The sequence below is a fragment of the Hirundo rustica genome, chromosome 10 (genome assembly GCF_015227805.2).
Source record: "Hirundo rustica isolate bHirRus1 chromosome 10, bHirRus1.pri.v3, whole genome shotgun sequence".
Lineage (NCBI taxonomy): Eukaryota > Metazoa > Chordata > Aves > Passeriformes > Hirundinidae > Hirundo > Hirundo rustica.
This window is the reverse complement of record NC_053459.1, coordinates 13596853-13623204: the sequence shown is the minus strand read 5'-3', so window position 1 is coordinate 13623204 and position 26352 is coordinate 13596853. Positions and strand designations below refer to the sequence as shown.

At 36.4% G+C, this 26352-nt stretch overlaps 1 protein-coding gene across 4 annotated transcripts in view; it reads right to left on the bottom strand.

Moving 5' to 3' along the window:
- ACAP2 (ArfGAP with coiled-coil, ankyrin repeat and PH domains 2) overlaps window positions 1–26352 on the bottom strand; it is a 60398-nt gene that overhangs the window by 11114 nt on the left and 22932 nt on the right. For 2 of the 4 annotated variants that reach the window (XM_040074075.1, XM_040074077.1), the window contains exons 5-16: window positions 25317–25375; window positions 24655–24838; window positions 22401–22445; window positions 21263–21358; window positions 17031–17105; window positions 10324–10436; window positions 6761–6781; window positions 3864–3915; window positions 2375–2475; window positions 1075–1180; window positions 435–643; window positions 147–216 (exon numbers count right to left, since the gene is read on the bottom strand). In XM_040074075.1, coding sequence (XP_039930009.1) covers window positions 147–216; window positions 435–643; window positions 1075–1180; window positions 2375–2475; window positions 3864–3915; window positions 6761–6781; window positions 10324–10436; window positions 17031–17105; window positions 21263–21358; window positions 22401–22445; window positions 24655–24838; window positions 25317–25375 — 1131 coding nt within the window. The remainder of the gene's footprint in view (window positions 1–146; window positions 217–434; window positions 644–1074; window positions 1181–2374; window positions 2476–3863; window positions 3916–6760; window positions 6782–10323; window positions 10437–17030; window positions 17106–21262; window positions 21359–22400; window positions 22446–24654; window positions 24839–25316; window positions 25376–26352) is intronic. The other 2 variants (XM_040074076.1, XM_040074078.1) reach the window with 1 other exon arrangement.

The following is a 26352-nucleotide window of genomic DNA, read 5'->3' as shown; positions in this document are numbered from 1 at the left end:
CAACACACAACCATAAACATTTTCTGCACAAAACTGCAAGACACACACTGGGTAGAAATGTGTTTTCTGCATGGAACTTTCTGATGCAGAGGCTTTAGAACAACAATCTAAGCACCAAACAGAAACCTGTTTCAAAAATACTATACCTTTAAGAGTTCAGGTTCCCATGAATCCAACGTTAAAGACCTTACTTTTGAAAAGTGGACTCCCAAGCTCCTAAACAACATGGAAAATAAACAGTAACTTGTAACTACATGTTATATCTTACCTCATACAGATTTACCATTAATTTATGCAAAAAAAGCAGTTACCTTAATTCTATTTACAAGCAAGGTTCTCTAATTTTCTTTCAGTATACCTTTGAAGAGGCAAGCACCACCCTTCCTAATTAAGCCAACACACAAATCAAATGCAGTTGTGAGGAGTTCCCCAACCTGTGTATCCCAGAGCACTCGATGCACAATGTGATTCCCAGGTTGATACTGGCCCAACGAGGATCTGCCAAACCACAGTCACAGCAGGCAGCATTACCAGGAATACACTGGACTCGCTGCAGAGCACTCTCTCCTTTCAACAACTTCTCTTTTGTCTCACTCCCAGATTCCAGGCTCCCAGTAGAAGGGGATGATTTCTTTTCCTGTTTCTAAAAGAGAAAAGACACAAACCAATTAAGAAACACATGCTAAACTAAAGTAATTAAAAGTCCTGCAGATACTACCTGTGCACTAAAATCCAAGAAAAGTCTCTTCTGCCAAGGCCAAGGAAAGCCACAGAACATAAAAAAAAAGTTTAGGTTTTCAGAATATACATAAAACTGAATATAAGAATATCCAATGATTTTTAATCACACTACAGAAAAATCTCAAAAAAAGATATAGACCATAGCAATATTAACATGATGAAGTGAAAGACATATTAGATGTAATTCACAGCTTCCAAAATCTCATTGCATTTCCACTGGAAGACAAACAACGATCGTTTTTTTTCCTTCCCTCTCATTAAAAGAGGTTTTATATATTTAAAATTGTCAGGACCCAAAGAGGGGGTTGCTGTTTGGAGGATTGTTAAACTCACCTCAGATTCATCCCCTTTCTCTCTATATGCTGTGGCAATACTGGTCTGAACAGCCTTAATCCACGCCTGCCGCAGCTTTTCCGAGTCAGCCTGAAGCATGCAGCTCCTGTGACAAACCACAAAGTACTCAGAGACAGTGCCCAGGCAGCTGCCATCCAACAACACATTGCTCAGGGGTCTGTTTATATGGAGCAAGTTTCTTGCTATCACAAATATATTGTTTAGTAGGAATCATCTAATAAACACAGTTATTTTAAGATAACAAAGCAGCCGAGCCTTTGTGAGCTGCAATCTCCTTATTTCAAAATTATTTGCAGGTAATGCTAATAGGTACAGAAATGACTCTTCCAAAAACACTGACAATGGCTTAGCTTCCTATTCCTTTTCTTATTCCAAATTTTTCTTTTTTATATCCTCAAATGTATTTTACCCCCATGACACAAGACACGGGTATCAGCCCTTGAAAACACAACTTCATTCACTGAAATCAAGAGAGCAATTTTAAAGCTCTCTGACAAAGAATGAACTACTTTTCTCATCAACAGGAAAAGACACAGGTCATGAAGTATTAAACTGTTCCAACACTAATGGGTTGAAAAAACACAGGCAAGCAAGAGCAAAATGCATGTCACAGTGAACCACAACTGGGGATGCAAACATCAGGATGGACAGCAACCCACTCAGAAGAGAAATGGAAGGAGGAGTGGAGAGTGTAGGTAACCTCCAAACCCAAAAGCAAGTTGACCTCATATAAAAAACTTAAATATGGTCCTATCTCATAATCACTAATGAGGGATTCATGTCCTGCCCTTGCTGTGGCAAGATGCCAAAATTCCTGAAGTACAGCCAATGCACTGCTGGAGCTGAAAAAGAATTTTATTTGGTAGTTTCATTTAGTGCATTCTGAAGTATAATTTAACATCTCTCAGATAACAGCTGATTTATTTGCTTCTCTCTCATTGCCTCAATCAGAAATGTGGAGAAACTGAGATCTATTTTCTACATTACTAAGCAGCTGATAGTATCAGCTACTACAAAGCCAAAGCAGAGCCCTGCACCACAAGCCATTTATCTAAAAAGCACAAGAATGCGTGTTTATTTTAATGCCAAAAGTAAACTAAATACCAGGGACACTTCTCACAGCATCACTTACATTCAGCCAAAATTTCAGAGAACAGAATTTTTCAGATACTTTTCCTGTTTTGATCTATCCCAAGAGAAATGTTAATCTTACATTTTAAAACAACTTCATGTCATGATTTTTATTTTTAAATAAACATACGCCGTCGCTTCTCCTTACTTTGTTGGAGAAACCACCTCGAAACAGAAACGTCTTTCTATGTCTTCACAGTGTTTAACTGTGCAGAGCCGCAAGTCTTCAACAACTACAGTGGGATTATCCTAAGAGACAGAAGTTAACAAGAAAGTCACAGAGAAAAAATAATACAATTGATGATAAGATAGTAATTCAATCCTGAACTACTAATCATTGAGTTCCATTTGTCTGGTTACATTATTATTTTTCCCTTAAAAATCAAATTTTTATTTTTATAGTAGACATACACAGGATATATTTTTTCCCTTAAAAATAAAATTTTTATTTTATACTTAGACATATACGGGATATATTTAGATAAATTTTAATGCTTAAGTTATATCCACTGACATTTTAATTTTCCGAACTTTGGAGAATTTCTTTTTACCTACAATCCGATCTACTGAATAATCAACACCTTAAATTCAAACAACAGTATTCAAACTACAAAGATAATCTAAGAAATGCAATTAAGTCAGAAGAGTTATATATAAATCAGCAGTATTTTAAGTGCCAAATAAAAAGCTGAATGCAGTGGTTTCGAAAATTTGATTCATTTCATAAGAATTCCATCCTGAGCTATCAGCATTTTGAAGGAGCAGTTAAAAAAAAGCAAGAAGAATTCACAAACACAAAATGCCCAGTCAAACACGCTCACACAAACTCAACTCTGTGTTTCCTTTCCCACCACAGAAATGAAGCCCCTTGATCTGACAGCATCAGATAACAAGGAACAGCCTCTGATCCCGGTCTGTTTGCAGTGAAGAGGAATTAATTGCTATAAGCTCTTTCCCCCTTTTTTCCCCCCACCATCTCTATACAATCTCTATTTTTTCCACCCTGAAGAACAGCTACAGCTCCTTGGTGCAAAAGCTGACTCCAGAACAGCAAACAAAGGAGCAGGGGCCCAAAACCTGACTGAAAAAGCTTCTATGGCTTGGGGCAGAGCTGGACTTGCTGCTTTAACGTAAGACTGCTGCACAACAAGGCAGATACTGACTGCTGTATCAGTATCCTGTGCATTTTCAACACTAAATACATGCACAGAGCAGCCCCAACTGCTTCGTAACAGAAGCTTTTATGCTTTTCTTCCCCAGTTGCTGAATTGGGTGTGTGAACCAATAAGTAACTGGAGGGAGCAAGTCCTGAAGGAGTTAAACACAACTGCTCAGAGAACAGCTTGGAATATTTGACTGCCAGCAAGTGAGCACAAGCCTTTTGGGACCAACAACTTTTAAACTTCTAAGTAGGTTACAAAACCAAGAGCAAATAAAATGTGCGCTTACAACCAGCGCACAGGAATCTCAGAATCTGTCAGGGCAGCTATTAGTCTCGTTTTACAAAGGGAGACACTAATTTGAAAAAAAAAACAGTAGGTTGTTGAAGGTGACATGGGATGCCACAGTTTCCCCAATCAATCAGGAAAATCATCACCCAAACCCCGAACTATCCCAAGCCAGTTGTCAATTCCTACCTTAAATTTCTTCTGGTACACAAGTTGGTTGTTTTGTATTGAGAACCAGCGCCTATTCAAATGAAGAGACATCCAGAGAATACATAACTGATTTTACAGTGCTTATTTGACTGAGATGTGCTAACATATAGTCTACAAAGAGACTGCATAAAAGAATTCACGAAAGTAATGCTGCAGTCAGTTTTGGCAAATATTTCATGAGAATAATAAAAAAAAGGAAAGCAGAGACAAAACAGAAAAGAAAGCAAGATTCAAGTAATTTGAGTCCTGAACAAACACATTCATGTTATGACAACATTAGTTAAGCTATCACACAAAACACTTTCATTTCAAAGAACATTTCCTTCTGTATTTTAGCAGCAAGTTACAATTTTAACTAGTTGTTTGATAACAGAAATTCAGATAGCTTGAATAACAAGAACACTTAAACCCATGTAAACTAATCCTGAAATATTTCTGGGAGTAAAACTAACTTACTGAAGCACTAAAAATACTTCGGTATTGCTATCCCATGCAGGTTTAATATCTATCCCCATTGGACGTGTCTTAAATTTTTTGATCCTGAAATAAAAACACTGCATATAAAAACTAAAAAAAACCAAAACAAAACCAATGAAAACTTTTTAAGCAGGATCCTAACTTAAGCCTCAGCTTTGAAGGAAAATATAAAATAAAAGATTCAATGAAGGCATCCTGTAAAATCCAAAAGATAATATAATGCTTAAAAACTCCTCTGAACTGTATCCTTCCCTGTCAAACTCACTCTTTACACAGGATACATCTCAGAGAATGGAAAAATCACTCACATTTTGAAAAAAAAAAACTACCTCAGATCTCTTAACAATGATGTTTCATCAGACCACTGAATGAAAAAAAAAAAACAACAAGACACCCCAGCAGACATAACAATGCCTTTCTAGGTCTTCTGGGACACACAAAATAAAAGCTAACCAATTATCACAGTTCCATTTTCACTAACAAAAATGAAGGGAATGTAAAAAACAATACAGTGAAATTTACACCTTGTTTTGTTCAGGCTTATAATGCAAACCTGTGTTTACCACAGCATCATTCCTCATTTACCTCCAATACCCCACCTTTACCACACATCACTTTTTCCTTCACTGCCAGTTAGTCTGAATGGTAACAGTAAGCAAAATATTGTGTTGCAACTGATCTTGTTATTCTCCACACGCTGCTGAGCTTCAAGCTGCAGTTTACTACTATTAGTAACAAGAGGGCCCCATGTATTTATTCAACCACCACAAAACATTCATGGAAAGAAGTGAACAAAGACAGTTAAGAAAAATTAATATATACAAATAATGTTAGATCCAAAACAGAAAAATTAGTTTTTTGTTAGAAAGGTTAGTGTTTCATAGACAGATGAGATTCTACCTTTTAACAGTCTTTTCAAATGTTGTGCAGATATATTTAATTTAAAAAGCAACAGGATCTCCTGTCATTCTTGACTTTTTCAAATTATTAACAGTAGTAGTTTTAGACACTGCTACTGAAAAGATACCATCTTTCCTATCTATTTACAGGTGCAGTAAGAATGCCCCAAATATAAGGCAGGTTATTGCTAATATTCATATAGGAAACTCAACAAAAAAGCAGACTTGAAAAGGAAATAAACTCACGACTTTTTTCATGTGCTTTTTCTGAACTAAACACAGAACAACATGAAAAGCGGTGCCTAAGTGATAAAGGGAGTGGTAAAGGGAAAAAAAAAAGCAGCCTTGCCCCAAGACAACAAGCAATGGAACAAATCCCTAATAAGAGCTTTAGGAAGTGCAATTAACTTCATTAATGCAATGCTTCATTTGTTCTACAGCTAAATATTTCATGAGTTATTCTAGTAAACAAGCTCTAATCTCAACAGTTGGATATAAGTGAACACACATATTGATACACAAATTTGTGCCATCTTTAAAACCTAATCTAGAAGTTTTGAAAATATTTCAGTCCCTTTTTTTCCTAGTAGAGAAATTAAATCTGTTAAAGAAAAATTTTTAGTCCAGGCAAAAAGGGTGCAGGTTTTGGTGCTTTTCTAATGAATGAGATCAACAATTTAGAATGTAGGATAACTTGTAGGGTAACCCAAATCTATCAGGTTCTAAGAATAATTTAATAAATCTTCAGGTATCATGTGTGCAGTAAGTACTGATTATTATCAAAGTTTCCTTAAATGTGTCATTCTGTCAAAAGCAAGAAAGAAGCATGGTGAATGAGAAAACATTCTTGGAAATACTAAAGTAATTTATACTGTCTCACTTCACAGTGGTTAAATAAAGTTGTTCCTGTTTAGAAACAGAATATTCTCCATCATTTATACCTACACAATTCAAAACTGTATTTATTAAATAGGAAATAATGCAAAATCTATACAAAAAAAAATCCAATTTCTGAGAACTGAGAGTAATACTGAAAAGAAATATAAAATCTGAGTTTTACATAAAAAATGAATTGTGCTTTGTGATTCTCAGAAAGTTTTCACCTCTAGCTGCAAGCAGTACACAATTAAAACAGAGCAATTAAGAATGCACAACATTTAAAAGTACATGTCTATTCCCAATGCAGTTGACAAGAAAAAAAAAATCTCATCAACTTCAATTGGAAAAAGGTAAGACATTGATCTTGTATGCTCAGAAGTTTGAGTGCAGACACTTGGCTTTATTTCCTTTTTTTAGCTAAAAACTAGCTCAATCTTTCTAAATCTTTTAATGGAGTTGAGCAGCAGGTATACTGGCATCCCAGGCAGAATCCTTCTGTTATTTTCTTAGACTGAGTCACTTATACATCCATTGCAAGTAATCAAAATTAAATGCAGGGTTAATGAGGAGCTTTTTGCGTGCCAAGGAAACATTGGGAAGGAATAAAAAGCTGGTTGGTACCTGATGTGATCTGGCTTTTTCCTGTCATGTGAAAAAATGGGGTAGGATTAAAACATAAGGGAAAGGAGGAAAAGGAATGAAAAATGCAAAATGAGCAAAATAAGAAAAGAATTAGCATGATCTGAAAATACAGCAGAATTAAAAAGGAAAACATCTATTGTATCCAATCTAAAACCTATTTGGAACATACAAGTGGTTTGACAAATGCTTTTCTCGCTACACACATTTATTCTTTCTTCATGATACGGACTTTTCATTTGAATTTCTGGGAACCAAAACAGCTTTCCAGCTACTGTTCCATAATAAATGCAGCTGACTCCAGTTCCTGATGCCTTAAGAAAACTGCTGTACAATGTGCATCATTTACCAACAGACATACATTGTAAGCACAGGTGTCCATACCTGTTACTCTAAGACTTTGCAGCACAAGGATGTAATTTTGATTCCACTAAACTGTATTATCTGAAATACTTGAGTACATTATAGGCTCTCCTTTTAGTCCCAACAAAGAAAGATTACAAGAGGTCCATCTCTTTCAAAACACAATTTGCAAATCTAGCAACACTGAATTGCAAATTATCTCGGGGTTTACTTTGCAGCCTGCTCAAATACTTATTTGTTTCTAAAGCCAGTGTCAAGCAGAACCGTCCCAAGAACAGGAAACATGATGCAAAAGCCCAAATAATTAAAAGTCTTGAGATGATGAAACATGAGCTGCCATGTGCCCCAGGAAGAAACTTCATTATCCTAGCAAGACATTAGTTTGGACTGGAAACAGATCTTCATTCACCACAACAGATTTGCTCCCCTTCAAAGGCTGTATTATACAGTCTTCCTTTTTTTTTTCTCCCTCAGCAACCAGACTTTTCTCAGGATAATAGCACTATGGGGTCCATGGATTCATCAACCAATACAGAAGCATCACATTTCTCTCATCTGTCAGCTAGAATCATACTGCTGTGTCATACCCAGACAAAAACTATCATACCCTTGCCTCTTATGTTTTTAATGCTGGCAGGTATCTGCTAACAGCGGCCATTACAATGGTTTTTGGTGATTGTAATTCACTCTTGAAGGTGTTCTTAAAAAGGTCTAAAACCAACAAAAGACCAACTGATACCAAGGGGGGTAAAAGAGAAGCCTCCATTTTAAATACATATTACTACTGACAATGCATTTTGCAGTCAGCAGGAAGACCCAGTGCTGTCACCCTTGATTGAGAAAAGCAGGAAATTGCAGAATTTCTAGGCAAATTCTTCTAGTTTTGTTTCAGCTGGTTGATTTTCCACCCACCTTCCCCAAAGATGGGAATATAACAAGGCAGCTAATCTGTAAGAACACTAGAAGTATCTTGTCTGTCTTGACTTCAGCTCAGAATTCCCTAAAATAAAATACATAATCCTCTAAATGTTTCCTCCTTTGATATTTCATAAAATTTTACACATATAACAGTTTCATGCAATGACAAAATCCTTTCTTGTAATTTAACTAGTGACTGGATAATCTAGTCTCTAGCATATGATAAACTTCAATCAGTATCTCCCCCCAGTTGAAACTGTAATACTACGCAAATAAAACCTTGCATCATAGAAAAGAGGCAGTGGAAAATGGCAGTGACCGCTTCTGTGCCTACAGCATAGCAAGCCATTACAAATGCATTCAGAAATAAAAATAGCAAAAATACTTCTTTATTTTTATTAAAACATAGCAAAAATGGGGGGCTAGATTCAGAAATTAAAAGCTGTCTTCATTAAGGTCTTAAATGCATATTTTATATATGTATATAAAAGAAGCTAAATAGCAATTAGTAATGGTTTGTGAACATGTAGAATACAAAATTTAAATGATTGATTCAATTTCAGAACTGCTTATACATAGCATATCCAATCTTTTTTTTTTTTTTGCCTAAAAGCATCCAACTAGTCTGTCACAGTGAGATAAATTATCAAGAATCTAACACTAAAAAGGTCAAAGGTTTTACTTTATTGAATGCTTCTGTGATAAATAAAAGAAAAAAAATATAAGTAAATATCAATTATGTAATTAAAGTAGGAAGCTCTGAATCATTCATGAGTTGTTTATCTTTGCCCTCTTAAATTATTGCTTGGATATGCTTTTATTATATTTTTCAAATCTGTAACTTAATCTGAAGGAATGTCATAGTGTACTTGATTTAATTACTTCCCCTTATTTACTTTGTGTCCATTTAAATTACCAACATACAGAGGTTAGTTTTAATTGAATCCTGCTCTCTAATCACTTTAAGGTAAGAGACATGCACAGTATTCCTAGGAATGAAGCCATGGGGAAGCAGACTCTCCTGTCCTGCTCTCTCCCTGCAGAGCAAGCCCTTCCTGCTGTTCAGAAGAGGAACCCAGAGACAGAGTCCGAGTTTCACCACCAGTCATCATCAGCAATGGCAAAAAGGACCCTTTCAGCCCCTTGGGAATCCAATGAAGGAAAATCTCCTGCCCTATTACTGCAGGTTTTTCTCAGTATGCTAAACCCATCATTTTACTTCACACCAGGAAGGTGTGCACATCTCCCGGTTTTCTCGTGCACATTTTGATGCCCATCTCCCAGACTTCTCCCTTCACCATCCTTTGATGCTTCACAAATTCGTCTTGGAGAACTCTGAATTCTGCTTGCATGAAACTAACCCAGAAAGTACATTACAATTACAGATGAATAATCAGGCCAAAGGACCAGACCAGGACCAAAGCAAAATCCTTTGTACTACTTGCTAATATAGATACAGTCTTACTGACACCAGCGGCCCTTCCATCAGCCTGTGGATTTAATTGAAGCGATCCTAATTTCTTACAAGCTTGTGGTGTGCTGAGATGCTCAAGGAAGTATAGAATAATTAGGGTTGGAAGGGACCACCCACTCAAATGCACATTCTGTTCTTTGAAATACAGCAAATAGTTTGACAGAAGCATTGCTGAAAAAATAGTACAACGTGGACAACAGAGAGCTCTGCATCACAACAAATTACATTTAAAATTCAAGAATTGTATGCAACTGTGCTGTAAATGCTCCAGCATATATATTTCCTTGGAAAAAAGCAAACACCCTTGGAAATGCAAAAGAAATCCTGTTCAGGAAGAAAAATATTTAAATAGTAGTAAAATATACATTGTTAAAGACTTATGACTAATAATATATTTTGAATTCCCAAAAGGGCTATCAAAACTACCAAGCAAAAGTCACTGCACAGGACAGGAATTTTAAAGGATAACAATTACATTGCTTATCTTTCAGGAAAAATAACTTGGGTCCTTGACTATGTTTTTCTGCTTCCAGTGGCTATACAACTTCTGTTTTACTCTGTCTTCTATTATTTTCCTAGCATATGCTTTCACAAGAGAAAGGTTTGCCAACAACTAGGGTAGAAAACAAGGAAAAGTGGCTTTGAAGTGTCATCTCTAAATTAACCAACAGTCACCCCAGTGTTCTGTCAAAACTATAGTCAGTGAGTTACAGAGATTATGAATGAGATGAGAATTCAGGTTAAAAACCAGTATTTTTATAAGCAGCAAATAGAGGTTCTGAATAATTACCTGTTCCAAGTCTTGAAGGCATTGCTGGCTCGCTTGAATAAATAGCCTTCCATAACAATGCCATTGGCTGCATCTACATTGTATTCTAGTTTAGTATCATCACTGGAATAATCCTAGTACAAAGGAACAAGAAAAACACACTGCAGTTCAAATGAAACTTCAAATACGAACAGTACTATTGTCAAAGAGTAAATATATCTAGGAATAAGGTTTTTCTTGCAACACTTATTAGTCAAACCATGACTCTCAGCCCCAATGGCTTTTCTTAAAAAGCAATTTTAGGCAATGAAAATGCTGAAGATTCTTACTTTACCTACGACAAGGGGAATTTCTTGTTCAGGTACTGGTGATGTCTACAGCCAAACAGAGGGCAAACATTGCTGACAGAGCACCTGATGCTTCAAGTGCCTGCTCAAATGATCTCTCATACAGTCCCAAGAAAGGGGACAGAAAAGTAGAGGAAAAGAAGCCATGAAAGTTAGGAGTCAAAATTGAAGAACAGTTGCAGGCTGTTGCAGACACGTGTATAAAACCAATTGTGCTTTAGCATTTTCTTCAGCTCTGTCATGTTGACAGCTGAGCTGCATAGGAACTTAGAAGACAAGTAATCAAATAAAGATGATGCTATCAGTTAACTCTCGAGTAAAGCAATCATGGTACTGGCACTGATGACAAGAGCTTAGCAGTAATTTTTTCTTTATGATCTTGGATAAGATTACAAAATTACAAGTAGGACAAGGGAATATGCATTTCCATCAACCTAATAACAACTAAAAGCTGTTAATAACAATTGATAGCAGCTTTCTGAGCTTTAGAAAGGCTGACTGCTTCACATCTTTAACAAAGGTAGGTTATACTAAGTAATAAGATGTGGTGATCATTTGCTTTCACATCACATTGAGAACAGCATGGGCTTTTCCCAGGGAGGTAGAGTTCGGATATTCAGCGAGTGGGAGGCTAACATCTACTAGGGGTACATGAAAAAGCACACATGGAATGACATCATTTATCACAACTTTGTCCAGAGATGAAAATAATATACATGCTGTAATTTTATTTCACTATTAAAATATTTATCTTTGAAGTATTCTATCAACATATGGCTTCTTCCCCTTAACAAGGATGTAAGAGATACATTACTGAAAATTAAATTTCAGAAGAAATAAAACAAACAAGTTAAATACTGAAAAGACAGAACATTTTGTAATATGACTGTCCTGAACCTCCAGTAGTTACTTTTTGTAAATTGCAAGCATCAGCTTTATGTGAAAAGTATATCTGAAAGTCTCTGTTTTGTACTTTGCTCCTTAGGAATTTGTCTATACATAAAGGAAAAGAGGCAAGAAATATGTATTAAAAAAAGTAGCTTCAACACCAACATGGTCATTAGCCCCAGGTAATAGCCCAGGATGCACACGAATTTCGTGCTACACATGATGTTTACTCTATACATGCAGATGGTTTGGTCCAATCCAAGGTTAATTACACATGATAGTGAAATGGTTACAAATATTAAAATAGGCCCTTTAAGCTCCTCAGTCAGAACAGCACAAATTCCTTAAAATTACTCCCTGTTTTCAGCTATTACTAATCTGGATAGATTAACTAATGTTGAAATGTTAAATCTAGATGTTTATTATCGAATTGACAGACGATCAGTGCAAGAGTTCTGAAAGAAAATGAAACTATCATATCACTACCATACGCCAATCTGAATAAACACACTAGTTACAAATGAAAGCTTCACCAAAAGAAAATCAAATCTTTGTATTTATTATTCAGCATTTAATAACTTTGATTTTCTGCTTGTTTTCTAGATCAGAACATGCTGAACATAAAAGGCTTCATGTAAGCACTCAAAATAAAAAGGGAAAACCACTATGCACAAACTTTGACACGCTGATGTCACATTCCCTACATTCCCCAAAAACTGATAAATTACTCTAACTTACCAGCTCCCAAACATAATGAAATCTGCTAAAGATTTGCATCTTCCTGCCTCAGTGGTGCCTGCAACTCCTTGTCTAGTTAAAGACAACACACATTCCTCAGTCTTTTCTGTCCAAACTGCTATGTAATCACATTTTCCTCTGGGTTTGGAGAACTGCTGCAGAAAACGCAGCTGTCTTTTCCAGTGAGTCCAGATCTACAATTTGAAGGTGTATACAAGTATGACAGGAAACCTTTGCATCATTTATCTTGCCACACTCTCAGTCGGAATTATCTAAAATAATGAGCCTTCTCATGAAATGCATTTAGTGTAATTTTTACTTACTTCCCTGAATGAATTCCATTTTTACAGAGCAGAAAAAGACACAAGAGTATAGAGACAAATGTCCAATGTCTCCTTAACTGTACATGGCAGACTACCAGCTGGAGGGAGGAGGGAGTAAAGCTTCCATGTGCTTTATCCATAAAACTTTATTGATAAAGTTGTGGTCAGGAAAAACAAGCCAGAAAAATCAGAAAAAAAAAAAAAATGCTCCATTTCAATTCCATGGATAAAAGTAGAAAAAGAAACTAAATTAGCTGTTTTGATCTTAGTCTCGGTTATTCTGTAATTAAAAAATAGAAGCAAAGGAGTCACATTATAGTTTATTTTTATCTTGGTGCATGGAAAAGTTTAGTGAATCAGGAAAAATAATCTGGGGTGGAGAAAAATCCATCCATATCTTTCCAGTGTGCTGCATAAGAGAATCACATGTTAATAAACTCAGTCACGATGTGATTCAGAACTCTGTATTTTGCCAGCAGGCACACAACTGATAAAGACTTAATTTTAAACATAATTAAACTAATTACGTGTCAGGACTAAAGTAGATTTCACCTAACCAGAACTAAGAAAATTTAGCCAGTATTATGTAATTTTCACTGACGTGCTACATCACACATTTAATTCAGTTTTGAAAGAATAAACGTTTATGGCTTCTATTCTGACACTGACTTTTCACGGTTGGCTGCTACTGGAAGAGAAACATGTAGAAGTGGGTTATATAAGTGGAGCATACAGCATGCTTTCATGCTTTTTTTTTTCCCTTTTTCTTTAAATGTCCATGGGACACAGCAAACCAGCTGGCAATGGAAAAACAACTTTCATCTCCAGAAATAATACTAATCTGGTGTGTCACAGAACACTTAATATTCTTGACAGTGTTTCAGTGAATGCATTTTCATATGAACGTATCAATTCATCACACATACATGATTTATTTCAGAGCGTGTTTTCTGTTTCTCTGTGTATGATTTTCTTGCTCCCAAATCAAAACCCCCCATATTTTTCAGTAGCAGAGCTTTTGATTTACTTTCAAAATTTCTATCAGGCCATGAAAGCTATTCAAACCATTTTACCAGTAGATCTTAGGAACTGTATTTTAACATTGAATGTGCAACCCAAATGATTTTTTACTTTAGAGAAGTGGCATTTTTAAAGTGTTTTTTTTAAAGGCAGTAAATGGGAGAGCAAAAGTACTAAAGAAAACACTAACCTGAAAAATTAGGCCAGCATTTAATAAGCAGTAGACACTAATTGTGCAAACCCCCCATTTAGAAAGTTGCTTCCATTCCCTTTCCATTGGCAAGAGATGTTTTTCATGCTTAAGCTGAAAATTTCCCCGAGGAATGGTTTAAAACAACAGACACCACAAGTAACAAGGTTTACAGTTCAAGACAGAGGGAGAGAATGTGAGAGTGTCATTGAGCAAACAAGTCACCTGAAATACAAGCACATCTTTGGTTTTAGAGACAGGAATTAGTCTGCACAACTTCTCAACAGCAGCTCTGGTTTATGCCTGCTTTGTCATTGTGGTAGCATCTGGTGTCCTATCACCTTGTTTAATCAAGATGTTAAAAATTCTCAAATCATTCTCACTCCAGCTATTTCCCGAGCAGTTCTTCGGAAGTCGATTTTTACTTTAATGAAAAAGATATTTGAATACAACAAAAACTATTTGAAGTTCAATGCAAATACTTTTCCTGTATCATCTCCCTCATTTTAGAACAAAATATTAGCTCTGACACAAGACCAAAAAGCCATTAAGCTGTTTACAGGTGCAACTGATTTTTAAAATATTTCTTAATTAAGGATGTTGCTATAGCAACGGGCTGCAAACTGCTCAGAAAACGAGTCATGTCTAATGTATTGACACTGTGACACCACTCTTTTAATATTAATCTTTCCTTATAAAAATATATTGCAAAAATTTCCCAGAATTATCATGAAATTTTCAGATTATTTCATAGCATGTGGTGCACCAGTTTAATACAGAAAAAAAAAATATCTTACACTGAAAAAACTAAAATTAAAAAAAAATGTTTCCTGTACATTTGTTGAGTAAATAAATCACAAAACTTATAAGCAATTAAAAAAAAAGTAAATCAGATTATCAGCTCTGCTAAAAAAGAAATCACACTCTATTGGTGACCAAGCCCTTCCATGACACTTTTAATAGCCTCTCCATCAACAGCCTAATTAAGTAGGACAATGATTATGCAGAAAAGTGAGATGGGTTATTTAACTAGTGCAATTATTCTGCATGCATATGCACATATATGCAAACACAGGTAGTAGGTGGGTAGGTGTGTGCACGTATGCACTTACCGATACATTTCAGAAAAGGAACTGCTCTTTATCCACACAATGAAGGAAAGGCATCATTCTGAAGCATTAGATTAGAACTTCAGTATATTAAATGCATATATACCTCATGGCATATTCAACACAATAAGCTTCAGAAGTTTCAGTTGTTATAAAACATGGAAGGATTTGGCATTGGAAGATTTGGGAACATAGTGGAAAGCAACAGGACAAGACACGAGAACAGGGGAAGAAAGTCGTCATCCGGGACAGGGTGACCAGATGACAAGTAGTGATAAAAAGATCCAAAGTCTAAGGCAGTTCTGAAATCCTGATGAGCTGGAAGGTAACTTGGTGTGAAGGTTGGGAAAAGCAAGTAGGAGGAGACAAAAACAGACAACGTGATTTGAATAAGAAACAAAGAAAATGACTGGACAAGCTGTAAGAGGAATCGCCAATAAAGCACAGTCCAGACATTATCAACACAAAAATGTGACAGTGACTTCACTGATAAGGACAGGACACAACATTTACAACTCAAAACACAGAACTTAAGAGGACAACATACAGTACATTCTGACTGCCCTGATTATGTTTTAGAGACAGCATTAAATTGTCAATTAAGTAAGCAACAATAAAAGTAACATCATTGTGCTTGTCACTCCTACTAGAAATCAAGAACATTTATATTAGACACAGATATGGCTTATAAAGTTTCATGAATCTTAAAAGTTTCAGTAATAATTGAAACTAGTAAAAGTAGTTTACCTGTAAAGCAGCCTTAAGCAGCATTTGAAGAAAAAACAAAGACTTGTAAACATCTTGACAAGAGCAGAGAAAATAATTCATGGTAACTAGTTATTATTTCTATGGTAAATTAAAAGATTGCCCATAACTTACACCCTTCACCAAGCACCACTGTTCTCTTAACACAGAACCTCTCAACTACTGTCCATTCCTGAAACGAAGCCTTTAAGCACAAAAAACTTAAAATTTGACCTTCAACAGCAATTCTCAAGTTCCATCTTTCCCATTTCTCCCCTTTCTTCCCTGTAGTAATCTCCTGACTCCAAGCACAGCATGTCAGCTCTGCCCTCATCATCACATCTGCTCAACTTCACAGCAATCCCAATGCTTCCCACCAACTCCTAAAGGGATGACAGGATGCGCCAATAAAAATGTTTTCGGCAACCAAAAATGTTCTTTTCCCCTTGGAATTAATATTGGCTCCTACTAAGGCTACCCAACTTATGATCTCAGCATGTTTTAATTCCTGAATTCATTTAGTTATCAGAGTTCATTTATATTGGGTGGGATTTTTTTAACTTAAGCCACCTGAACAGATACAGAACGTGTTTGAATGACAGTAAGAAGTGTAGTTTATAGCTACCTATAAACTGGTATAAATCCCTTTCAAAAGTGCCTGTGGTATTAGCTCACTACCAGAGAGCTCAGTGGAAATATTTTTAACTTCTAGCATAATACCTGCAAAACCAATACTGATCTAGAGCTTCTGAAACATCCAAATGAGTCTTTCCCCCAACATGAATTACCTAAATTTTTCTCAAGAAGTAAAAAGAATTATTGCACAAATCTTTCCCAAAACACCAGTTAAATATTCTGAATTTCACATCTGTGCCCAGTTGAACCAGTACATTAAACACTCTTTACAAAAGTTTACATTTGCTATTCATATGCAACAGCAGCTGCCACACAAGCTCCAAGTGCTGCACTTGGATTTGGCACAGCCCAAAGTGAAACCTACGGCTGTAGGGCTGTGCAGCACACACACCTCTTCTACTGACACACAGCATGGAAACACAGAAATCTGTGCAACTTATCCAAATCAAGAGGTTAAGTAGAATTAGGAGTTCTACTGAAATGCTAGAATCCCAGCATTCAAATAAATTGTACTGTTCTATTTATGTTTCAGTAAAAACTAAGCGTAATATTTTGTTCAGTAACAGAAAATTAATATCTGCAATCCAACCCTAGACTTAATGACGTGTCAGTCTGTCTCTCTGCACTAAAAATACCATCCCTTGTAGTTGTGATGCAGAGATTCTGAGGAGAGATGCTACAGATTAAAAAAAAAAAAGTGTGTGCAGCCTGCCTTTTACATTCCGTCAAGTACCTTTTGTTGAATAGTGGAGTGCTTTTGCTCCATATCTCTCTTCTCCTTCGCAGCATCTACAGCCAACTGATCCAGCTGTAAAGAGAAACAGAAAATTGGATCTTTAAATTATAAGAAATTTGGCTCAGCAGCTTTCACAATGCTGACAAAACAAAAAGAACACGTCTAGACATTTTGAGACTTTTATTTTATTTGCATAGCATAATTACTTCTTTGTCACAAATTGTTTACCTTGAATAACCACTGAAGCCTCGTTTAAAGCACTGCTCTGCCAGCCTGAATTAACCTCTACAAAGGTGTACATTTCTTGTAAGCATTAGAAGAACTGTTCCAAAGAACAGCATGGTGCCAAGCATATGCGACTCTGTACTGCATTGGTGCTCAATCTCCCAAGAGGATGACTCATGCTTTAGCTGCTCTTCCTGGCCTATGCAGCAGCACTGGTAGGAGCAGCAAAACCCAGAAGGAACAAATGCTATGGATTTTTCCCTCCACAAAGTGGGAGAACAGTCTCAACCAGGATTTTGTGTTGATAGTCTTGATCAGCTGACCAGCAGTGCTCGAGCAAGATTGCTAGAAATCTTAGGTAGAGACAATCAAACTAATTTTGGAAATAGAAAGATGGTTTTGAAAACAACAGAGATTGTCACAGAGAATATTTAAGTTAGTACCCTTACAAAGTTTGTGATAATAAAAAAGACACTACCAAAAAATTTCCTTTTACAATCACAAAAAGAAAAAAAAAAAAAAATAGGAAATTTAAGATACCCTGTAAGAGAAAGTTCAGTTGCGGTTTTCTTCTGTGGTAGGTTGTTTGTTTTGGTTTTTTTTTTTATAGTTTTGATTCTTTGGGTATTTGTTGTTTGTTTGTTTTATACAGGCCTTCACGTTGAAGTAAGAAATGCAGATGTTGCCTGAAAGACCAGTTGGTTTGGTGCTGACATGCCCTGTAACACAAGGCTGCCATTGCCCCGGTGAGCAGCGGTGCAGACGCAGCGCAGCGCACAGGGCTCAGCCCGCAGCTCTCTGTCTGTAGGACAGGGCTGGCTCTGCTCCAGGCCCACAGCAGGAACACCAGCAGCAGCACCAGCTCCCAGCTGGGTCACTCCCTTGGCACAGGGCACGGGTGACTGACAGATCTCTGACCATACACAGAGAGGATCCCCTCCACCCGCTCTCACAACCACAAGTATCAGGCCCTGCCAGCTCCCCAGGCTCCTGGCCGTTTCCCCAGTCTTTTACTTCCCCTGCTTGACGTGATATAAATGAGAAAAAAGGGACAATAACAGACCCTTACACCCTTGTGCTAGACAGTCTCCAACAATTATGGAGACATCAGAAAGCTGAAACATCTGGATCCAATTCCATACATTGTGACATTTTTTAACTCTTCTCTCACTGTCTTCCCCTCTGGCTCAAAAGGCCGTACCAGCACTTGCACAACTTCACGCGTATTTCTGAGCAGGAACACGTTGAAAGCTGAAGTGTCCAGATACCGTATCTAAGCAGCTATAGGACTTAAAAAAGACACAAGAGCCTCTGAAACAGAGACTGGGCTCAAAGACAGTTTTGCATCAAGAACCCTTGGGAAACTCTTTCTTTAGTGATAAAGATGAGAACAGGGTCAAGTGCTGTTCAAAACTTTATAGGTAGCAAGTTTCTTGCTAAAACTTCAGATTCAGGTATCTGCACATGGCTCTCAAGAAATTCTTCCGTCTACCCCACTAGATGAAAGAGAAGGCAGTCACTCAGGGTAGGGCAAGTACCTCTAATTTATCTTGAATACAAGTGTTTTGAGGGTACATTTGCCACAGCCACAACAAAATCCTTAACAGCAGCTTGTTCCATCAGTTACTTTTTTTACCATGAAGACATCATTGCACCATTCCTGTTTGCAAGCTCAAACCAGAGTTTCTTCCTTTTCACTCAGGTGAGCAGCACATCAATTGTCTTAAAAGAGACCAACAGCATACAACTATCAGAAGCTGTAGCAAATCACAACTAAACTATTAAAATCCCAGTCATTATAGCATTACAGGGTAATTTTCAGAAAATTAGGGTTTTTGAACTACTGCATTTACTTGGTAAATGTATTTTTATAAATATAGTGCTCTAACTGGCATTCTGAGGAGAATTAAGTCAGACTAAAATATTTAGCTTTTTTAATAGCTTTTTGATTGAATTTCAAATGTTTTCTTTTCAAGCTAATACCACATTTCACAAGAAAAGAACCAAAACCAATAGTTTCCATGCAAAAGCTCATATTATGCTTGCACACTATTAAAGATTCCCACACAATGATCTGATTCCCAAGGGATCCTACCCTGACCTGAAGTATCCAGAAAGCAAAATTACTTAATCCTATTCCATCACAGTAAAACAGTTATTTTGAAAATACAAAAATAATTCAAAATTGTAACAATACTATTTAAGATCAATTTTATTACTTCAGATGCTGTTAACCCTTGTAATTAAGATCATACATAAAATTCACCTAGGAATGAAAACTCACTCACCAACAGAAGGCATCTAACAGCATTTTCACCAAAATCCAGCAAATCCCCGTTATGTCACAACATACTTTGTTAAAGGCACAAGCTTCAACCAGTACAAGCTGCAAAGCCATCAAGTGTTAAAACTTTCAACAGTTATTTACAAATTGGCTTCTGTCATGAAAAACATCCACTACTTAAATGCCAAGGTCTGCAACAAAAGAACAATTCCGCAAGTTGTACAACTTTAGGGTCTTCAGTCTATCCTTGCTCCAACTGCAATATATTTAAAACATTCTTAGCTATGGATTTTCTAAATTTAACTCCTTCAGTTGCTATGATACCAGCACCAAAATGAATGTTATACAGTGCTCCTTACCAGATCAAGCAAAAGCACGACCAGACATTCAAAAATAACCTTGTGTTTTCTTGCTCGAATCACATCAATGATGGAAACAATGAAGCCTGGCTGAGAGCATAACCCACTATCAACTCCATCGTTTGTGTCTCCTTTCCCTATCCCCTCTTCCACAGAAGTACAGGACACAGCCATTATACAACCAGACACTACAGCCCAAGACTAACAACCCAGCCTGGAAGGGTGTTGAAGAATAAAGGGCACAACTATGGAAGAGTATCCACCTGAACTGCTCAAATACCTCTATTACACCAAGACCTGACATGTCTCTACATGTAATTAAGACCCACAGTAACCCAGCTGGGACCTTGTCTAGCAGAACTATTCGGCCATTGGGTTGTTGGAGTTATTTTCTACAGCTCCCAATCTGCTTCAATGCACAGCTCAGAACAGTTTCATCTCTTAGACACTCTGCATAGATATATCTGCTCAAGATGAATGTAAAAGTCTGCTGTCATTTGTTTGCTTTTTTACCTGGACAGACACTTAAAAATTTGGCTGGCTGCTTTGTGGATCTGTTAGGGAACTGGAGATAGAGTGGTTTGTATCCGAGCACTTGTTCCAAGTCCTCAGATAGAGGCAAATAGAGAGTGCTCATATAACTTGCACTGAAAAACAAATCAAGACACTGCTAAGCCTTCTCCCTGCACCACAGACAGATCTTCATTTGAACACTGTATGTTCCAATCTATTTGCATAACCATTTTCAATGTCTCCTGCGTGCAGTTGTCAGCCATCAAAGTTTTTCATGAGTCCCTCACTGAAAACCCAGAAGTTCCAATTGTCTGTTCTTAAACAACAAAAATGGGCAAGGAACATTCCATGCAGGAACTGAATTTTACACTACTTATTAAAATCACACTTCCGTTTCAGGGTCTAAGTTGCTAACATCAAAGTTATATTTGCACACATCAAAATTGACTTATCTAGACTGCATAATTTATATAGTAAATAAAGTATATGAATAGAAGGAAAACCAGTCTAATCTACTTTTTATTATTAGATATATTTATAAACATGGGCCATATACAAAAATATTGAAACCCAAATAATCCTCAGGATCACAGTGTACCTCACAGAGCAGTACACGGCTATGTTAAAGTATGTAAATCCTAAAGGTAGTATTAATTTTAGTAATCAGACAGCTTGTAGTTTGTAACTGTTTTCATTCCTTGCATTACAGTACATTTTTTATATTTTGTCTTGATCATACTACAATTCCCTTTTTATTGAATGATCTATGAAGTACCTGATACGTAGGCATATATCAATATTTCTTCCATTTCAGCACATAGTTATGCATTTTTAAAATAATTTGTTACCTGTGCACCAAGATCTTTCATGTAGGGTTCAAGTTCACTAAACAGATCATAGCCTTGATGGAAAAAAGCCAGATGCGCATACATAAATGATAACATCTAGAAGGAACAAAGTAAATATTTATTAAATTATATCCCGTATCACATATATGTCACTTAATTCATATAATGTACAATTTCAGGTTTCATTTCTCCTCTCATGTCCTGACACCTTTACAATCAATAGAGCTTCCAATGTTGTAAAATAAGTGTTCAAAGTAAAGGAAGAAAAGAACCAAGCCAAAAATCTCAGAAATCAGTTGATAGCATTTAACCCCATGAGCAAAACAAATCTACTTAACAGCAGAAAACTACTTTTAATTCATGTCACCTGAATTTTTTTGTTATCTCCTGTTTAACTGGGACATGTAAGGTAGAGAGGGGCTATAGAATATTTTACTAATGATTCAAACCAGCAACCTTTATGAACAGAGCTGAGAAGACTGACCAGCCTTAAAATAGAAAACAAGTTGGGAACATGCAGAGCAGAATAGCAGGCAGTTATAAACCAACCCAAGTAAAGTTTCTGCTTTTTAAGGAATTAAGAAAATTACGGGAGGGCAACTTCAGACATTTGAAAGAATAGTACTGTTTAATTTGTCACTCTCTATCCCAATAAACTTCTAACAGAGATAATGTGAAGTAGAAAAGGGACTACAATGTGAAGAAAAATTGCCATGCAGGTATAGCTTTATTTTAATTTAGCAGATACCATACTACTCATATTAAAATTTGCCCTTTCTTAGAAAGAGCAGAATTCATCTTAGACTAGATTATAAATAGCACTTACTATTTACAAAGTAATAAACCAGACCTAAACAGCAGAATTCTTGGCAAACAAAGTTTGATTTTAACCATGGAACACATACCAAAGGATCAAGAGTAGTGAAAACCTGTAAGTGTTCAAATCTGAACCAGGATTATCAAAACAGTTAAACAAGTATGCCCAGCTACAGCAAAGGCCAAACTGACAGTCACCAAACTGCCTGATAACATTCTGATCCATGAAAGGACTAAATTTTTAACATACTGCTTTGTGGTCATATTTTTAACTTCCGATAGATTAAAATATTTGATAAAGACAGGATAAAGTATATCTTACCGATTTCAAGATTTCTGCTCTCCTTTTAGATTGAAGAACATTGATCTAGGAAAAAAAGAACAAACAAGCAATTTTTTTAAATTCTAAATGTCTTATTTTATTTGTAATTTTCCCCAAATAATCACATCCAAGCTTAAAACATTGGAAGAAGACACCTCAATATCAGACTTTCCAAAGTACTTTTAAAAGAAGATGCACTCTAGTTCTGTCATGATATCAAAGTGATGCAAACAGAAAATGCTTGCAAAGCTTGAGCTTCACGGTGATAGTCACAATTTTCTTATATCAGTAGAGAAAATACGAGATGCCACGTGCTAGCCAGAAGTGATACAACACACCTTTCAAGAAAGGAAAATTGTTTCTCATTTTCAAGAGACTGAATTCAAGATGTTTCAAGCAGCGTGAGCTCAGCCAGCCCACCAATTCCTTGCAGAAGCTGCACTCAGCACTGCTGCCAGGGCAGAGCAAAGGATGGGGGCAGGGTTACTTTTCTCTCAGACTCAGAGTATTTAAGTATCCCAAAAGTAGTCCCCGGCAAACAAGAACATAATAGTTTCAATAAGTAATTTGCCCTGTACACCTGTGCTTTCAAGCTAGCTGAAGTCACTGATTAATGGCATTGCCCTAGAACTTGAGGAATTTCACATTATATAGAAAAAATAACTGATTTTTCACATTCACCAAGTTTCCTTATTTTCTTTGTTCCCTAATCTCTAAAGGTTGCCATCCAGAACTACAGATTTTACTTTAAAAGACCCACTTAGCAGAAACAGGCATGATTTTGTAATTTAACACCTCTATGTCGGTTTAGAATTTCAGAAAAATAAACATGCTGAAGCTATAATCAAAATCAGATTCCACTTCTGTACTTAAATGGTCATTATTTTGGAAAATTTTCTGCAGCAAAAATAATTAAGATTAGTTTGTATAGAATAAACCTTCAGCCTATGAAGTAAAAAAAATAAAAATAAAAGGAAAGCAAAGGTTCTGAATTATAGTTTAAAGCCAATCTAGCTACAAGAAGACCAGAGCTGTAAACCCATTTTCCCAGAAGAATCACGCAAGTATAAAGAATTCCTAAAGCTGAATTGATTTTTGTCCATATTAAGAGATGCTGAAACTGTTCCAAATTACTCTAAATGCATTTTTATCCCAGGAACTGCTCATACTTTGAACATACAAATTTCAGGAGCAAACATCCTGCAGTTCAATGCCCACACAAGAACTGGCCTACTACAGTAGTGACTGCCAGCTTCCCCCACCATTTAGTGCTAGTACAAATAATCCTGTGGGGCATAATTCACACAACTTTTCAAATACCAAAATGACCTTAGTGTTTAAAAAGCAGGAGTTCAGAGTTGACCAATGACCACCATGTCTGTGAACATGGCCAGGCCGCTTCATTTTACAACTCATAATGCAATTTATAGAAAAGTTAATTAAGCTTTAAATAACTGACTAGATTATAACAAATCAAGTTGATAATGTCTAATATAAAACTAGCTTAACTGTAAAGAGCTGTTCTGTGTTAGATCATCGGAGCTCAGACCCATTTGGGAGGCCCCAACCTCTCATACCATCTGAGTTTCAATAATCCTGTTTTGCTGTAGCTGTAGGTAAGTAGGAAGCAGATGAATTTTAAGTATCAAAAGAAAAATTATTATAGTATTAGAGGATATAAGGCAGCATGACAAAGAACACGTCTCAACACCCTATGGGAGATCTTCACTTGAAGGTAAAGGATAGTTAAGTTCTTGACTCCCCTTATAGCACCATGCCAAATTCTGAGGCATCTAGACAAGCTGAATACAACCCAAAACAGACAGTTAAAATGGCAGAAGTAGCCAACATTCTGTATCAGAATTATTCGGGTAATTTGTAATTCCTAGGCTAGGTTACAGTTTTCACTTTAAATATATTGGAAACTACAGCATATCTAACTCATGAAACATTCAGTGAAGTATCAGGCAAATACTGGAGGTTTTTTCAAAATTATTGTTCAACTGGAAAATTAAACCGTGCCATTGCAGCAAGGACACTGAATACCAGAGCATTAAAGCAATAAGAATGCATCAATTAATTTTCCTCAGATGTTATTAAAAAAGAAATTACTTGCAGATAAAATTCTTCTCTTTTCTGTAAATCTCCACAACTCCAAGAAGCTTGCAAAAAGAACTTTAAACATTGTAAAGGGCATTTCTCTAACCATACATAAGAAATGGTTTTGAGAAGTATCTTTTATTGCTATCCTTACCTGAAGAACATAATCCAGAGCTATGTGTCTAAAACACTTTCGTGTTGCAGTCAAAACATTGGTTGCTTCTTCTACCTCATGTTGCTTATTTCTTTGAACTTGGGCATTTTTCACCAGAGCATTCTCCTTTTCTTCACTCACTTTTTCAAACTGTTTCTTTGCATCTTTAAATTTCCTAATATCTCTATGGAAAAAGGGAATATGGATAACAAGTTAATTCCAAAACATGAAAAAGAGTTTAAAGCCACACCAGACAGACCAAGTTTGTGACTGCTATACCAGTCAAATTTTATATTCTTCAATACATGCTTGGGTCGAATGGAAATCCACAAATTATGACAGAAGCTTCTGTCCTTCTTTTCCAAGGAAAGGACAAAATTGAAATGTAACTGAACACATCTAATGCCTACTGGGGAAAAGCTTTGTCCCCAAAGCTTAGACAATTACAGTATGTAATTAGATCAGTAATTCATCCTATTGCAATATTTTTGCAGCTGGATCTAAAGCCTCAGTGATTTGGGGTGATTTCTGACATAGCCTTAATACACACTTCTCAATTTATGGGTGGCTATTTACAGGAAGGATGTTTCATCCACTCAAATGAGATGTTTTAAATTTCATTTTATGTATAATTTCCCCATTACAAGTACAAATTAACTTACTCTTTAACGAAAGTCTGAAGCTGTGTTTTAATTGATCTTTGGATTTGGTCAAACAGAATCTGAAAGAAAGCATTATTATGTAGGTCAGTAACTTAGAGGTACGCACACCTTCTGATCTCAGAAATGAAAATGGCAATTATGCAGAATTAGATCTGAATTATTATTAAACCACTGTGTCTCTAATATCAAAATATAAATCCCTTCACAGTAGTTTTGAAATGAATAAAAGATAAGGGAGAAGATAAGGAAAATAACACAAACCAAACAACTCTTGCTGTTCTTTTCTTAAAGACTGCGGTTATCAGGAGAGATAAGAGCTCCTGGCATCTTATTCTCTCATCCTGATAATATGAGACATGCCTAGTTTCATTCCTTCAGCTTCACATCTGCCCTCTGAGTTCTAGGATGGAATGGAGCAGGTCAACGGCTACTGGAAAATCCTTTTGTCACTTCTTATTGTGCAGACAAGAAATGTTGCCTCAATTTCCAACCCCTACACCTCCTGTTCTGCATAACAGTAATATACAAGGCAGCATCACAAAATTTTAAGTTGGCCCAGTTGAACAGAATCTCTCATAAAGGGTAAAGATCTTGAAATATTAAATAATTTTCTTGAAAAAGCAAGTCAAAACCTCAAAGTTTAAGGTCAAAAAATGTCTTCTTTAAACGGTCTCAATCTTAGATTCTTCACTAAGATTTGGAAATGGGAAGCTATGTAATGCCAAGTACTGACAGCAAAACCTTTACCAGCTCATCTCTCTTTCCTAGAAACACTGAAGGGAAACGTGACTGAGTTTAAGCCACTCATTAGCAGTAGTACTGTACTTTGCATCCAGTCTCCATGCTTAGAGATTTTCAAGACCAAAGCAACCTGCTCCAACTTCATATCTGACCATCCACACCTCCTGAGGCCCCTTCCAACCAGAATTGTACCTACCAGTAACACATGGAAGAACCTGTTTGTATTCCCACTTTGGGAAACCAGAAAAGCAGACAACTAGAATAAAGAACTTCTTGACAAACTGGAAGTCACATT